The sequence below is a fragment of the Cottoperca gobio genome, chromosome 17 (genome assembly GCF_900634415.1).
Source record: "Cottoperca gobio chromosome 17, fCotGob3.1, whole genome shotgun sequence".
In the NCBI taxonomy this organism is placed as follows: domain Eukaryota; kingdom Metazoa; phylum Chordata; class Actinopteri; order Perciformes; family Bovichtidae; genus Cottoperca; species Cottoperca gobio.
The window spans coordinates 15,407,849-15,424,516 of NC_041371.1; the positions used below are offsets into that span (position 1 = coordinate 15,407,849).

The 16,668-nt window shown below is 42.2% G+C and overlaps 1 protein-coding gene across 1 annotated transcript; it reads right to left on the minus strand.

The window, feature by feature from the left end:
- Positions 1-222: 222 nt before the first annotated feature.
- Positions 223-6,824, minus strand: angptl4 (angiopoietin-like 4). Its single transcript, XM_029453041.1, is given in 8 exon segments — positions 223-1,601; positions 1,711-1,783; positions 1,785-1,996; positions 2,256-2,351; positions 2,494-2,607; positions 5,000-5,087; positions 5,208-5,318; positions 6,187-6,824. Coding segments are annotated over 8 exon segments (1,407 nt in total). The 5' UTR covers positions 6,715-6,824; the 3' UTR covers positions 223-1,416.
- Between the last annotated feature and the right edge of the window lie 9,844 nt (positions 6,825-16,668).

Sequence of the window (16,668 nt, forward strand, 5' to 3'; positions counted from 1 at the left end):
AGCCTATCCACTTATCTTGACTCTACTTGTGTCCATCTAAAAAAAATATGTATAATAATATAATGCTTTATAATAATGCTATATTTGCTTCTGTGAAATATTTGTGAACTTCTGTTCTAGTTCTAGTAGTTGACTGTTTCATGCTAGTATACTACCTTAAATCGCATTTGTTGAAAACTTGTGGATACTCTCAAAGTGGCACATAAAACACAGAAAAGGCAATAATAGTTTAGATCAATTTTATTTGCTACGGCCCCAAAATGGTTAAAGCCTCTTAAAAAACAATTTTACATCTGGTAAACACGAAAAATAAAATATAAATTACAAACAGGCAGCACCAGAAATATATATTTATATATATATATATATATATATATATATATATATATATATATATATTGATTATTTAGCATTTAAATAAGGAAAGGGAACATCTACAACAACAAACGGTCAAGTCATGAGGACAACAGATAATGTTACAACAAATCAGTAACAGTTATATTTCTGAAACTATGTACAAAACCATGCCTCTCGTATTAAAATAAGTCAATATGACTTAACATTGTCAAAATCACCAAGGAAAAATTTTAATCAGTGAAGAATATGCTTAATTTGATCCAAAATTGTAGATGGAAAATATGTTGTACGAAAGGCTGAAATGGTTTTCACAGGCCCACGAACATCAGTTTTGACACAGTTTCTGCATCGTAATCCTAGTATACAGTGATTTATAACTTTACATAATGCTTTTGAACACAAATTTCATCATGCTCATGTGGAAAACAACTCTTTGTTTTAAGTTAGTCATTATTTGGTCCACACCATTGGGTTTAAAAGGCTTGCCTAATCGGCCTGCATTTCACCCCTACATGCATTCTTTACAAATAATTGTAAATGCTGTTTACTTGCTACAAAACCACATTCAAACTCAACAACAGCCCACATACACACTTAACACCACGTGTCTGGTGATGCGTCTCTACTTGTTGGAAATCCTCTGTGGCTCACAGCACAGTGGACGTGTCGGGACTCGCCCTGTGATGTTTTTTTTACTAGAGGTCCTTGCTTAATGCCAACAGAAGGAATCAACTGCAATGGTACAACATATGAAAAACTTTCCACTGTACGTTTCATCTGTGTCTCTTTTTCCATCTGTGGCTCTGGGTGCAAGGGAGGAATCGGCTGGTCTCTCGGAAAACAGAGCAGGGGAAACCTGGAACTCATTTAATGTGAGTTCTTTTTGCTTCTATTTTGAGGGCCTTGGCTCTGGTGTATGGTCTTCCTTGCAGGGAGATGACCAGGGAAAATGGAAACCTCATCAACCAAGCACCAAGAACAGAAAGAATAGTCCAAAATCTACTTCTTTCCCAACTCTTCTCTTTATCTTAACGTTTTCTTTATGTCTCTTTCTATTTTTTATGACTTGTTTGCGATCGCAGCAGGGCCGATCCTCATACTGCTGGACTTCAGAGGGTAGTAGCGGCCCCTAAAGGTCTTCCAGAAGATGCTCTGCTTCCTTTGGTGCCGCTGCTTGGGGGGGGGGCTTTGGAAGTATCTACCATTTAGGTTGGAGCGACCGCAGTTACTGAACCACCAACCACCTAGCAAGAGAAAGGACAATATCAGGTTAGTTACTGCCTTTGAGCGCTATCCTGAATTGGAAATTGGAAAATAAACAACTACAGGCATGTATCATTGCGATTATCTTACCAGAGAGGTGCTTGGCGCAGTTGATGTCGTTTTTCTGGTCGTTGTCTTGGTCACTTGTGGAAAAAGGGCAGGCCGGCGGTGGCGTCAGTCCCCAGGGAACTCTCCAAGGGGCTGAAAGCTTCGGCCTTCCAAGTCGTGAGCAAGTACTTGGTTTCCTCTCCGCCCAGATGGAAGGGTAGACGCATATCTGCTGAGTCACGACTCCAGTCACAGAGCTTGATGTTGAGGATGTAGCCACCATCTTTAGCAATGGAGTGGATCTTTTCTAACCCCAACCAGAACTCTCCTAGAGAAGAAGACACAAAGAAATGGTGAGAAAACTACCAAGAGTGGAGACATTGACTTCTGCTTCTGTGTTGACTTCTGTTGGCCCTTGATCCATTTTAAGCTTATCAGCGATAAGATGCTTTTAGGGGACAGATCCTTCCGTCTGATGCAGAGGTTGTAAAAGACAGTAATACTGTGTGAACTAATCGGACCCTGGCCAGGCCGCCTAGCACATGTCCAGTTAGTGAGAGTGAGATCAAAGTCAAAAGAGCATTTACCATTCAGGCTGCCAAAGCCTTTCTCGTAGGCCTGCCATTGCTGATCAAAGTCCACAGAGCCATCTTGGCGCCTTTGGATCACTGTCCATCCGCCTTCTGGAAAGAAAGACAGAAACGGATTGATCAGAAAACAACGTTGAATACGGTGACTGGTTGTCTAAGTAGTTAGCATTGTTGGCCAACCTGCACTGTATGACACAAAAGGCCAAAATGTGGAAAGAAATGTCCCTCCACTTACCAGCTGTCATCTCACAGAAGACTTTAAAGGGCTCTGCATTAATTGGCTGGATGGTGTAGACCCCGCTGGTGGTCTCACCTCTCAGGAAGAGCTCATGACAGTCTGATGCCATCTCTAGAAGAAGAGGGGAAAAACAATGTTAAGACAACCAGATATGTACAGTATCACTGCAAGGCTTCATCTCAACTCTCCTAAACTCTGTTGATATATTGGAGCTTTGCTAGGCCGTTGCCAAATTCTAGCTGAAATCTGAGCTTGTTTATTTTCCCCAGCGTTGATAAGCAGGTCCATTCACACTTAGGGAACCTCTCAGCGACATGTTTCTCTGCACTGTGAGAGCCTTGTGTCGGCAAATACGGCTATCGTCCCAAGTGAGTTTATCTGGGGTTATAAATGTTTGCCTGATAGAGCCTTTGACCTAGCCTCAACAAGCGGGAGAGGGTGAGAAAGTGTGTCCCGGTTATGAATATGACCTTTCTCCCAGTTCCCAAGCAGGCTTCCCTCTTTACGACTGCTTGGCCTACCAGGCTATTGAGTTACACACACTACTACCTTTTACATTCCTCAACCCCCTTCTGCCTGTCAATGACCCCCCCTCTGGCTCGTCACACCTCCCTCGTGTGCACAACAGCCAGTCAGTGACCCAGGAGTGCATGACTGGTGCATGCACAGAGAGTGATCAGAGGGTGCTGAGGGGGGATAAGGGCTGTTGCTGGAGAGGGACATCGGAGAGGGCAGTAATATAAAGCAGGGGACTCCGGAGCCATTTGGAGCTGTCATGTGCCTAATGAGGCACAGGACCATTAGCGCCTCTCTAGTAATCCTTTTTATCATGCATGACATCATCATGTGATGCTATTTATTACAGTTACACAACAACAAATAGAAAAAATACAATCAAATGTAATTTTTGCTTGATTGATTTTTGTTTGATATTCGCCTGCTTATTGTTTCAATGTGACAACACCAGCTGACCACAACACCTCATTAGTGTGTAACGACCTTTCCTCTAGAGGCATGAACTCTTGGTGGCCGGTTGTGGCCGTAGCCTGCCTCCGGGTCAGGGGTTCTCCTGAACTTTGGCACACTTCTTCTCATTACAATGGGAGAGATGGAGGTGGGTGGCTTGTGTGTAGGGATGGGGGAGGAGAGGACAAGAGGAATCAAATGGAGGAGGAGGAGGGATGTCTGACTCCCTGACAGATCTAGGGGAAAGGTTGCTCATTCTAAGCTTGAGGGATATACAAATGTTTGTTTTACACAAAAAGGTGCGACATCTTAAAAAGAGAGAGGAAGAGAGGAAATGATTGTCTTCAAAACAGTGAAGGATATCTGTACAAAGTTCACAGATAAATATAGACTGCCTTTGCCCATATTCCCTGCTTTATTTTTTCTTGGCTCAGGCACAAGGGCTGTAATCTGATGAACATTGCATGCTAGATTTGTACAAATCTTTCCAGGTTTCCCCTCCTCTAGCCCCCCCCCCCTACATTACAGAAATGTACAGTATGAGTAATCCTGTTAAACTGTGTGACCCTAACTGAACACTCTCAGAGACCAGCGAACTTTCCCCCAGTTGAAACTTTGCCAGAGAAACTTGTTACTCATTCCTCAAATCCTGCTGATGTCAGAGCTCTGAGGTGTATTGTAATTTTTACTGGCTGACTGGCCTCAACTGTTGCCTCAGCCATGTTCACCTTTCACCTACTTCTCATCTATGGCCATCAGAAACACAAGTTTGACTTTAAATTCATTTCTAATTTACTCCAGTTTTGTTCATCTATATCAATTAAAATCTACAATTTCAATATGCATAGATTTATGTTTTACTCAGCAATTCCTCCCATCATCCCTTTAGTCCTCTTTGAAGGCTATACAGACTTTAAGTGAGACCAAAGTGTGGTTGGTAAGAAAGCTGAAAGTGTTTCAGTCTGGATGAAAGCTGGTCTGTGAGCAGCAGCTGCTCGGCGTGGCTGCACACTGAGAGCATCTTTACTGCCTTTTACACTTACTGTAAGCCACAGTATGAGGGGCATTGACTAAACTGAACCTCATGCTGACAATGTTAATTCCCCCTTTTCTCTCCGCAAGAACTTTAAGTCCTGATAGCTGAAATAAGTTTTGAAACATAAACATCAAATAATGATATATATTTTAGTTTATAGTTCTGAAGAGTTGACTAAATGCCTTAATGCCTAAATTATGTTTTTAAATAAATAAATATAATTTGTACTCATTTATTTGTGTTAATGTTATCCTGTATTAATAGTTTAATTGTACAGGCTTAAAGGCACAGCTTTAGTCCACCAGCTGATATGTTTGGTCTCACGCTGAGTACAGACGCGTGTCCCAAATTGATAAGATTCCTTGATTTTAATTGCTAGTGATTTAAGCTTCTTTATAGCCGAACTAAACAGATGGCCTGCCACATTTGGCGTCAGATTGTGTGCAGTCGACTTAGGACAGGGTCAGCAGGGGATCTTTGGCCGCGTCTGGCTTTACTTACCGACTGGTGAGTCGCGTTGCTCGGCGACGGCACTTTGCGCGTCAGTGTTGCTGTTCCTCAGGGATGGTCTCTGTCGTGACTGCTGAACCTGAAAAAGTTAGGAACCAATTATGAGATTGCAGAAAATATGACTAAATGAGAAATACTTCACAACAATTACTCTAATGTTGAATGCAGTTTGCAGTCTGTAATTGTAACGCCTCCTCACCTGACTCTGCAGGGTCCTGATGCGCACATTCTGCTTGTCAAGCTTTTCCTGCTGGAGTCTGATCCGCTCCATCAGATCGTCAATGCGTTTGTTCTGAGCCTCCAGCATCAGCTGACAGAAAAATGACACAAAGTACCACATTTTAAGCATTTTATCAACTTTATTCTACACAGTGCCTGTGCATAAAATATGCCCGTGGTGCTTTAGTAACTTTAAAAGACATCACCTCAGAAGCACCACAATTAACACAACAAACAGGCCACTTGTAGCGTTTCAATGAAAAGCCTGAGACATAGACCCAAGACACATTTCCTCCCCTCAATGAAAAGCATTTGTCCTTTCCACCCGGCCATGGTGTGGTTATGTAACTCGCTCACAGCGCGGGATTTTCCATCCCACTATGAAGCCTTTTAGCCTCACATACTGCATTGTGAGCGGAGACTTGCATAGAAAGTGCAACTCTCATAAGCCCCTTGCACTGTGTCATATGGCCGAATACTCTACAGGTTGTAAAATGTTCCAGCTGTGAATAATTATTCACACATTCTTGCAGCCGATGTGTGCAGATCCCTTTGTCTGGCAGCCTTTAGTGATTCCCTGCACGTACAGCACGCTCTTCCTCCATGCCATGCAGGCTTGTTAAGCAACCCCCCTCTACTTCACTACACCCACCACCCACTGCTTGCCCTTTGTGCTTTTTGATTTAGTGCCTTTGAGTTGAGGGGAAAAAGCTCCACCATATAAGCCAACGGCCCATGCATACTGTACATCCACTAACTTGAATCGAGTCCCTTAACTATCTTCTGCAGTAAAACAACATGTTGTACATTGTGGTGCTTGATCATTAAGTAATGTAATGTAATGTATGTTTTGCAAATAGTTGAAAGCCCCATTTCCCTCCAAAACTAACTTATGTCACTCCCTTTGCTTCCCAAACAAATGATCATAACCAAAAAGAGAGAAACTCTTGCATTCTCACCTGGATGTGGCGAGCATCACTGTTGTTCTTGGCACCAGCGTTGGTGTCAGGCAGCACAGCGCCTCCCTGCAGCATGTTGTCCACCCTCTCCTCTAGTCGGCTCATCCTCTCGCTCATCGTCTTCCTCTCGTGCTGCATCTCCTCCGCCTTTTCCCTCAGCTCGGCCGTGACATTGAGCAGCTGCCCCTCTCTGTCCTCCAGTCCGTGGGCTCGAGCCTTCAGGGCCTCCCCCTCCACTCGCAGCTTCTGGCTTTCCTTCCCCAGCTCGGTCACTGTGCGATTGAAGACCTTCAGCTTGGTGGAAATGTCCCTCATCTGGACTTTGGTTTTGTCCACATGCTCTTTCAGCCCCTGTCCCAGCTGCAGCAGACCATGAGCAATGACATTCACATCATCCCACGCTGCATACTGTACACGCTTCTCCTTGGCAGCACTGCCGGAGGATGAGCCCCCTTTCTTCTCCAAAGGGAAACCTGTGGCCATGAGCACCACCAGGCAAAAAGTCAGAGTTGCAAGTGTTGTCTTCATTGCTGCTGTTTTCAAATTGTTGAAATCTTGCTTTAAATGTTGTATATTGTCCTGTTGCAGAAGTGTGCCGTGTCCTGCCCTGTCTTTTTGAGTTGGATTTGAGAGCTCAGTCGGCTGGCTGAGCAGTCAGAGAGCCCTGCTGTTATATAGTTTCACAGCCCTCAAATCTAAACTGTAAACTGCCTGCCATTGGCCAGCCGAGGAGAGGGAGGGGTGCAGATACTCTCAGGTTTCTGTCCCTCCTCCACCTCTCTGTTAACTATTCATGTCAGAGGCGGTGGAGGGACATAATATAACAAAAAGATTGGCTTTCATCTCTGCACTGTAGGAAACTACATTATCTACTGGAGGGAATTAAACATATAACATATAATATCACAAGCAGTGAAACAAATGTATTATTTATTATTACTGAATCAACACTAAGTGCAATATATGTGGTGGTTCTAAATAAGTGATCTATGCATCAGCACAGGAACACCCTGAATTTGGTTGACAGTAATACCGGAACCCCCACTAAGCTCATAAAATAGAAAGTGTGCCTGTTTGGAGTTAATTCAATGGATAGTCAGTCCCATATATCCCACAATGCAGCTGCAGAAATCTTGCAACCTTGTTTAACTGTCCATTTTTAAATATGAGAAAACATAATTTACAGTAAACTGGCCTGATTTGAGCTGAAGAGTCACAAATACACACTGATACCAACACTGACACTGATGAAAGAGGAAGCCCAGACGTTTTAAAGAGCCTCTTCTTCATGTCATTAATTCACACCGCCACAAAGGGGAGATCTCTGATGTATTTTGTGTCCTGTGACTTAATTTTCTATGGGTTTTAGGAGAAGAAGTCATGTGTAATTCAAAGAAAACTGCAGATCTTATCCTCACAAGACTGAGAAAGAATTCTGGCAAAATTGGGGAACATGAATTGATCTGCCCAAAAAGAGAGAAATACTAGTCCCTTTTAGATAGATGAGATCATCAATTAAAAAAAAATTCTTCCAGCTATTGTATAAACAATATATCAGGACTTCTTCATCATCTGCTGATAACGTGAGGAATGAATGAAGTCAGTGACAAGAGGAACAGACATACAATCTGGCCTGACGTGCTCCTCTCTGTGAGGACTGTGAGAATTAGGGGAAAGTTCACAGCACAGAAAATGCGCACTTTGCCGGGGAATTCACAGGCTGTGCGTGATCTGGTGCCAGACCACAATGAAGGAGCTGCTTTAACCCTCTCCTGTCTGCTACCCAGACTAAGTAGGTGAAAGGTAATTGGGAGACTGCTGACAATGCTGAGAGGGGAACCTCAGTGCAGAGGAATTACAGCGCTTTTCTTATGCGTCAGGAATGTAACAAACATGCATCATTTCCTCAAAGCCTTGGCAGAGAGGGCTTTCTACTAGGAAAAGTAATCCTGCTGTGTTCCAGTTAAAAATAGGATGTTTTTCTTTTTCTTTTAATGAGCACTGAGGTCAATACAAACAGATTTGAATGTGAACACATTAGTGAAGTATTAGGTGAAGGCTAAGTGGTTGAAAGGTATCTATCTGCGGCAGGTACAAGCGGGAACGTGGCATCTCAACAGTTAAACAGTTACATTCGTACACAATCGTGTACAATGATTGTACATGTAAAGAACGCCTTGTTGCATTTTTCTGGGACATTACAGAAGTCAGCAGGTATGTGAGTAGGGTGGCCTTCTGCATCCCATTTTGAGAAATATGTCTGTGATCGTTCAGATCCATTACTGCTGTGCGTCAGTCAGGAGGAGCTGGTTGTTCAGGGGCCTGAAAAGTACAACGTAGGGCTATACAATGTCCTGAAGTTGATGAGGAAATTGTGTGGCAAATTGGCTGTGAGGAATCCGGTTTTGCTTGATATTGTATTGTTATTGTAAATGTGGGATGACTCATCATGACCTTAAACACAATTGCATCATAATTTAACAATATTTTGTCAACATGTGTCTTTAAAACCCTTGTGACTTTTGTGTCAGTGTCATAAGTAGGCTACGAATTATGCAGAATAGTCAGATGGTCACTTCCTTATATATTGTATTAGTATTACAGATGAACAAGAAGAACCAACAGACTTCTACTCCCATAGTAGTCAAAGTAGATAATATATTTACTTAAGGACAGACTAAACAAATGGATTCAATAAACATTCATTTTATTTTCATAATGTCTAGGATAATGTTAATTTCTTGCAGTAATCTGTCTTCTCCGTATCCTCTAATTCGAGCTATCAAACCGTCGTTGTCGGTGTCGTATGTAACTGATAATCACCGGATCCACCACACCTCCCCACAGCTGGTTAAGGCCGCTCCCATCTTTAGCCGGCTTGGCGACCTTTTACCCAGATTCCCAACACTGAACATCTGTAAATCCCAGTGCAGCCCCCAGACTTAGTCATGTACGAGGGGATGGAAAGAGGGAGGAAGGAAAAAAATGGAAAAAAAATGCAGCCATAAACCTCTGGTTCCCAGAGATAGACTGTGATCTGTGATCTTTTCCATTTGGGACTATTTTATGTGGTTTTTGGGGTTGCATATTCACTTATTATTTTCCTGTTTGTGTTTGCCAGAAATGCATATCTGTGTATATTCCTATGAGGTAAATAACCTCCAATAAAGATTTAGACAATGTTGAGGAGGAAAACTGAAGGGAAAGAATACTTAAAATATTACTGAAATGAAATTCCTATCCTAGTGCTACTATGGTCTAGTGCTACGCTTTCCAAACAAAACACTAGAAGGTCGGGAGTTCAATTTCAGGCTGCCACCATTGTACCCCTGAGCAAGGTACTTAACCCTGAGTTGCTCCAGGGAGACTGTACTTAATTCAATGTAAGTCGCTCTGGATAAGTGCGTCTGCTAAATGACCTGTAATGATTGGAGCTCAGGATTGACTGAATAGGTTCAGAGCTTCAGGCAGGGACACAAGAGGATGCTCTTTAGGTATTTAGGAAACAGCTTTTCCCCCCCAAAAGGGACAGAGGAAGATAAACAGTGGGAACCGTTGAAGTTGGTAATGCTCACTGATGTCAAGACTTGAAGACCAAACCCTGTTGATCTGCTTTTAATGTATGTGTGAGAGAAAATGAAACTGCATTATCACTGCTTATCTGTGGGAGCAGAGTAAATGTTGGTGTGGCTGTATGTGTGCAGAGTGTTGTCTCATAGTGTGTCTGTGGCTCCAGGCTTTACAACATGTGACTATTGTTCTACACTAAAAATAAGTATTACAAAATATAGCCGGTGCAAGATTTAGGTTTTTTGGTTTGGGTGTGGTCAGGAACGTACAGATTTAAGCCAGATTTATAGGCAGACGTTTCGACTTTCATAGCATGAAAAGCACAGGTGTAACTGATTAACAATGGCTCTTTTCCAATTAAATAACTGCGGCCATTTTTATCCGTACATCAATCCGACAATCCAAAAATATTAGTAAACATGAACAACTCTCTCCCAAATCCAAAAACTAGAGGGCTAACACTCAAGGATTTTTTATCAAGTATAAAGTCTGGAACTGCTCCATAGACAATGAACTGAGATCACCCAGGGGACTGCTCTGAGTATATCAGTTAATCTTCTGTTTCAGAACGGAGACACTACAATAGGTTGAAGCTCATTTAGGTCTAAAACAAGAAATCAAACTTTCTGTTGCTCCACAAAATGAGTCTCTGATTCATCGTCTATGAAGCAGCTCCTGGCTTCATTCTAGATGACATCACACGTGTGAGACTGACTTCTCTGGTTTCTGGCTTTGAGAGCTCATATTCACAAATATTGATTGAACTTTCCTAGGCCATGGAAATAACATATTGGAATTCTTAATGTAGGTGGTGTTGCCCTTTAAGGCCATATCAGTTAGTCGGCATGCATAATATCAGGACCCTGAAGCTGGTAGTGTAAAAGACATGCAGCCATAATTGATTTTACATTATACCTGTGCCTGTTTCCTGCTAATGTAACAGTGTCAATGATTCGTCAATTTCACCTAGAAAGTGACGAGTTTAAGGATTTTGCTAATTATATTTTCAGTTTTTCCATTTAAAGGGAACCAGATTGTATTTGGAAACAATTACCTCAAAAACTATATTTTAATCACACCATTTTACTGATAAGTTTAGCATTGAGAGACATAATAAGACTGCACTTTATCTTTTTCTGCCAAAAAAAAGGAATGAAGTCAGTGAGGGCAGACAAACATGGTTATGTATTGTTCTGCATTATGTTAAGCACATCAACCAGCCAGGTAAAACACACTACTGCCTCCCGGTGGTGCAAAGCGAGAGCAGATCATTTCTATATGTTCAGCCTTGACCCCTGACCATTTCACCACTGGGGCCCCTTTGGTTTGACTGTTCTGCTATTCTTGCCCCAGGTGCTGCATGCTGAAAGTGACATGGCACCGAAGCAAATGAAAACCTGCCGTTTTTCTTTGCAGCCCTGAGAGACAAGGTGCGATTCATTTGACCTCTGTTTTAGTTCAGAGCAAACAGGCCGAGAGGATATGAGAGATTTCCTGTGAGGAATCCGACATGCTGTACTCGGACATTCTGCATCCGCGTCGACAGACTCCCTAAATTCCCACACAAATGTTTGACTTCTGCCTTTTCATGACGCCAAAACCTAAAATATCTGCATGCACTTAGCTTTTATAACATCCTGTAAAGTTTCCACGAAGGAACACGGAGCAATTTCATAGTGACGTAACACAAGTTATATAAGAAAAGAATATGTGCCCCAGTGCCCTGTTTGTGCAGCTGACCACAGACTTTAATCAACACATATACCCAACTCATTCATGCACTTATCTTTCTTGCATGCTTAGATGCACGGGCATACACCATACACACAGTTGTCTCCTTTTACATTCCTTACATCTCATCCTAGGCTTACACACGCACAGACGTGTTACACGATACACATGAATGTGTTTTCGTTATTGCTTCTACTTGACTACTTTTACTCCGGCTGATGGACGACCCATATACATCTTCACTTCCCCAGACTCTTCATGCTATTCCCTCTGTACTTTCACTGCTCATGAACTAAATAAGTATCCCAGCTGGCAGGAAGCAGAAAAGTACAGAATGTGCACATAACCGAATTTGGATAATATAAATACGTATAGACTGTGGTTGACCTCAGCAGCTGTGTTTGCTGTTAGTTCTTTATGGTGCTTGAAATCAATATTTCTGAGCAAACAAATACTGCTCATGTACGAATGTAAACACTATTAGACTTGATCCTCTCGCTAAACTACTTTTAGCAAAGGCAATGTTCCAAGAAAATAATCTGACATTTAATATCAAGGCAGGTGACAAATCGCAAGGAGAAATTGAGTCATTTCTGCCAAGCCTTGATCTGTCTTTACTTCCAGACAAGAAATCCAGCGTTACACAACTGCTGTAAAACAACGTGACTTGCTGAGTCTGTCTGTCATGCAAGACACCATCGAAGCTGATGGCAGAATAGACTGTACTGAAGAACTAGTATTGATTTCAAGAAGTAGTTTCATGTTTTGGGAAATACACTTTCGTCACATTCTTCCAAGAGTTAGAAGATCGTTATAACTCTTATATCCATCTGTTATTATGCAGCTACGAAGCTAAAGCTCATCACATGTTATATCTTGTTTGTTTAAACTGATGTGTAGCTGTTTCCAGGTGTTATGCTAAGCTAACACACGGACATGACGTCTCATCTAACTGAGTGAAAGTGAATAAGCGTATTTCTGAAGATGTCACAAGTATTTCTTTAACAGTGTACTAATGATTATGAAATACTGAATTATGTTTGACACACTGAAATTAAAATCATGTATTTATTTACATAATGAGGAACCCTGCTGTGGTATAGGCTACTGTTTGCTCAGAAATACATCCCTCTGGAGACCAAAAGAAGTTACTAAGTTCAAGGATTAATTCCATGCTAAAAGAAGTAACTGAAACACATATTTAATCGTCTGGGGATTCTGCTCAAACGAGGCAGCTGTGGCTGCTAAACGAGCTCTCCAGAACCCACATTTTACATTTCATGGACCCAAACCCTCAGATGTTTAGCTGTTTACTCTCCCCAGAGTTTCTGAGGACGCATTTCCCCCCCCCCCCCCCCCCCCCCCAGATGTCCCAAAGATTAGCCCCTTGGTGGTGTGTACCCCGGTTATCAAGCCTGATTCCCATGAACTAATTGGCCTTCTGTGAAACATTCAAACACGCACACTGTGTTTACCACAGAGCAAGGAGCACCCGAGGCCACTGGGTGTAGGTTACTGATCACAATGATACTAATTCATTGCCCCATTAATTTCAATCAACAGGAGTGGAGGTGGTCGGATGTCGGAGACACTTAAAGTGAAGAGGGATCTGACTGTGAATGTGGCCTATTCTGGGAAAAATGTGGGTAACTGGCAGACAGCCTCTTGCTGTCAAGTGCTAAGCAGCTGGTCGTTTGGAGAAGGAAAAGGAAAGAGGGCTTGAATTGCAAAGTGTTCTTCTAGAACAGTAGGGGTTCTGACCTATAACTGTACAACAGCAGCTGTGGCCTCTTTAGAGCTGACATTTCTGCAGAAATCATACACTTATTTCTGTTCTAAAAGGACAATACGTTTGTTTGTAAACCAACCACCCTCTGGAAGTCCTGTAATGCGACGTACAGTCAGTGTTGCCAAATTAGACTGGTTTCTGCCCAATTGGGGAAAATATACAAGTGTAATTTATTATAATTGTACAACATAGGGTTGTGCAATGAAATGCACCTATAGTCACATTTTATTCTATTGCTTCTCTGTAAAAGTTACAGAGATCATTTTTTATTAAACAGAAAATTAGACACTCAATTTAAAATTACAGTTTTTAGTTTGATTGTTTTTTTGTCACTCGCGAGGCAATGAAACAGGAAGCTGTTGTAACTTGACTGTACTTTGTCCGATCTGCTCCAAATTTTCGTGGCCAATCAGGGTGTAACGACACCCCTTCCTTTGAGGCTGAAGAGAGGTAGAGAATTGCACACTATGGCATACCGCCAGCTGGTGAGATTCTGCTGGGGAATACTTGGTAAGAACCACACAATGCCATCATGTGCCATTCAAAAGATCTGTGCTACGTTTCCATCTGACAACTACACGTCGTTCAAGTATCAGCACTTTATTAGAGTCAATAACAAAACACAATGTCAGTTCAGTGATTGAATCTGCTTCTATACAGCACAACAGCATCCCTCTTGTTTGGTTCTTCCACCGACTGCTGAGTGGATCTGGGACTTCGAAAGGTTCCTCATCAACATTGTCTTGGCACAAAGCATTGAGTCTCGGTCAAGAGTTCAGTAACATACTCTGCAAAAAAGATGTTTTATAATCAAGCATTATATATAATATGTATGTGTGTATATATATATATATATATATATATATATATATATATATATATATATATATATATATATATATATTATGATGCTGACCTTTGGAACAACCAACATGGATATGAACTTATCCTCAGTTCTGTCTGTGGCTTCATTCACCAATGTTTCAATACCTATGTAATAATAGGGTGATAGTTAAAAGTTAAATAGACTCACGCTTTTACTCAAACTACAGAATAAAATGGGGAAGCATGTTATAAACATTGAATCTATACTTAATTAAGCTAATGAAGTGTAATTAGCTAAAGTTATTAATACTACAAACAATAACACAGATATTGGCTTGGGCCTGGGGTAAACTTACGTACAGTTGGCCTATTATGACCGATTATGGCTTTATGCTTAAAACAATAAATACAGTAAACAAGTAGCACGGCTTACCTTCGCTCTCCCTTTTGGCGAATGCATTTCAGTCAACTCTTTGGTGTAGGACTCTGCACCGGCGGACGTGTTTGAATCGGCGTGCTGGCTTAAGCTGGCTGGGGTCTCGGCAGTATTGTAGGCACAGTGTCTGCGTTCAGTTTTAAATTCTTTTTGAATCTCATTTCCTTGGCGAGCATAGTTTGTTCGAAACACGATCTCTCAAAGTGCTGCCCACAAATCATCGGTTTCATCGACGCACTTGTCTTGTCCATAAACGCGACATTTTATCATCTTTTGGCCACACAAAGCTAGATTTGGAGACGGCCCCACATCCCCATACAACACATCACTTCACAATTATCCTTGGCGATCGATTGTTGTCCGTTCTTTCTCATAATAATTGACATCAGTCTTTGTTGGACGCTTCAACGCAGGCGAACACTGGCGGCGGCTGTGTTCTACTTGTAACGTCATCACCCGGACATTGCCGAAGTGGATGCTCTCGGCGCAGCGATCGATTGTTGATAGCGGAAGTCATTTTTATGCTGTTATGATCGTGATTTATTACGAATACCTCAATATTAACAATATATATATGGCACATTTCACAATACATATGCAACCTCTATCATATACCAAGCTCAATAACTTTTGTAGGCCCTTTAACTTAATGCAAACTTCATTTCAGCAGATATTGTCAGATAGAAACTGATCTTTAGACTCTTCTGCTATCTTAACTGTTCTGATTGAGGGTCATTTTGAGCATTGTGAAACCTAGCTGGAGTTAATTCACTGGGTTACCTGCATCAGGGCAGCTCAGAGAGTATGCATGCCTAATAATAACCTGAAACATTTAACCTTTATTTTTATTGAAACCTCTTTTAATACAGATTTCCTTATTGTGGATGACATAACATAACATATAACATCCCCCTGGACCATTCACCTCTAAAAACAACAGGAGGCACTGCTCTAAAGGAAGTCAATGATTTCAAATACCTGGGCTTGTGGGTTAACTCGAACAAGCAAGACCTTAAAGTGAGGAAGGCGCTTGCATGGAGGGCCCTGCACGGCATGACCTGTGTGTGGAACTCCAACTTCCAACAAATGAAACTCAGCTTCTTCCATACAACAGTGGAGTCTGTTCGCCTGTATGGCAGTGAATGCTGGACCCTGAAGCCCACCCTGCAGAAATCCCTAGATGGGTGCTACACGAGAATGCTGCGTGTGGTACTTGGCATCAACAAGGATGAGCATGTCACCAACACGCACTTGTTTGGGGGGGCGCTAAGGGTGGGCGAGAAAACAGCGGTCAGGAGAATGAGGCTGGCAGGTCACTGCCAGAGACACCAAGAGCTGCAGCAAACTTGTGCTGTGGGAGCCAACACACGGGCACCGATCACGAAGGCGTCCCGTAATAACATACAGTATATCTCAAAAGTGAGTACACCCTTTAGATTTTTGCAAATATTCTGTTATATCCTTTCAGGGGATAACATTATCCTACTGAAACTTTGATATAACTTAAAGTAGTCAGTGTGCTGCTTGAATAACAGTATAGATTTATTGTCCTTTGAAAATTACTCAGTACACAGCTGTTAATGTCTAAACAGCTGGCAACAAAAGTGAGTACACCCCATAGTGAACATGTCCTAATTGTGCCCAATGATGTTGTTTTCCAGCCCTGGTGTCATGTGACTCGTTAGTGTTACAAGGATTCAGGTGTAAATGATAAGCAGGGCTGTTAAATTTGGTGTTTTGGGCACAATTCTCTCTGAATGCTGGACAACATGGCACCTCATGGCAAGGAACTCTCTGAGCGGCTGAAAAAAAGGATTATTGCGCTTCACAAAGATGGCCTTGGCTATAAGAAGATTGCTAACACCATGAAAATGAGTTGCAGCACAGTGGCTAAGATCATACAGCGGTTTTCCAGGACAGGTTCCACTCGGAACAGGCCTCACCAGGGTCGACCAAAGAAGTTGAGTCCACGTGCTCAGCGTCATATCCAGAGGTTGGTTTCCAAAAATAGACGTGCGAGTGCTTCCAGCATTGCTGCAGAGGTTGCAGAAGTGGGATGTCAGCCTGTCAGTGCCCAGACCATACGCCGCACACTGCATCAAATCGGTTTGTATGGCCGTCGCCCCAGACA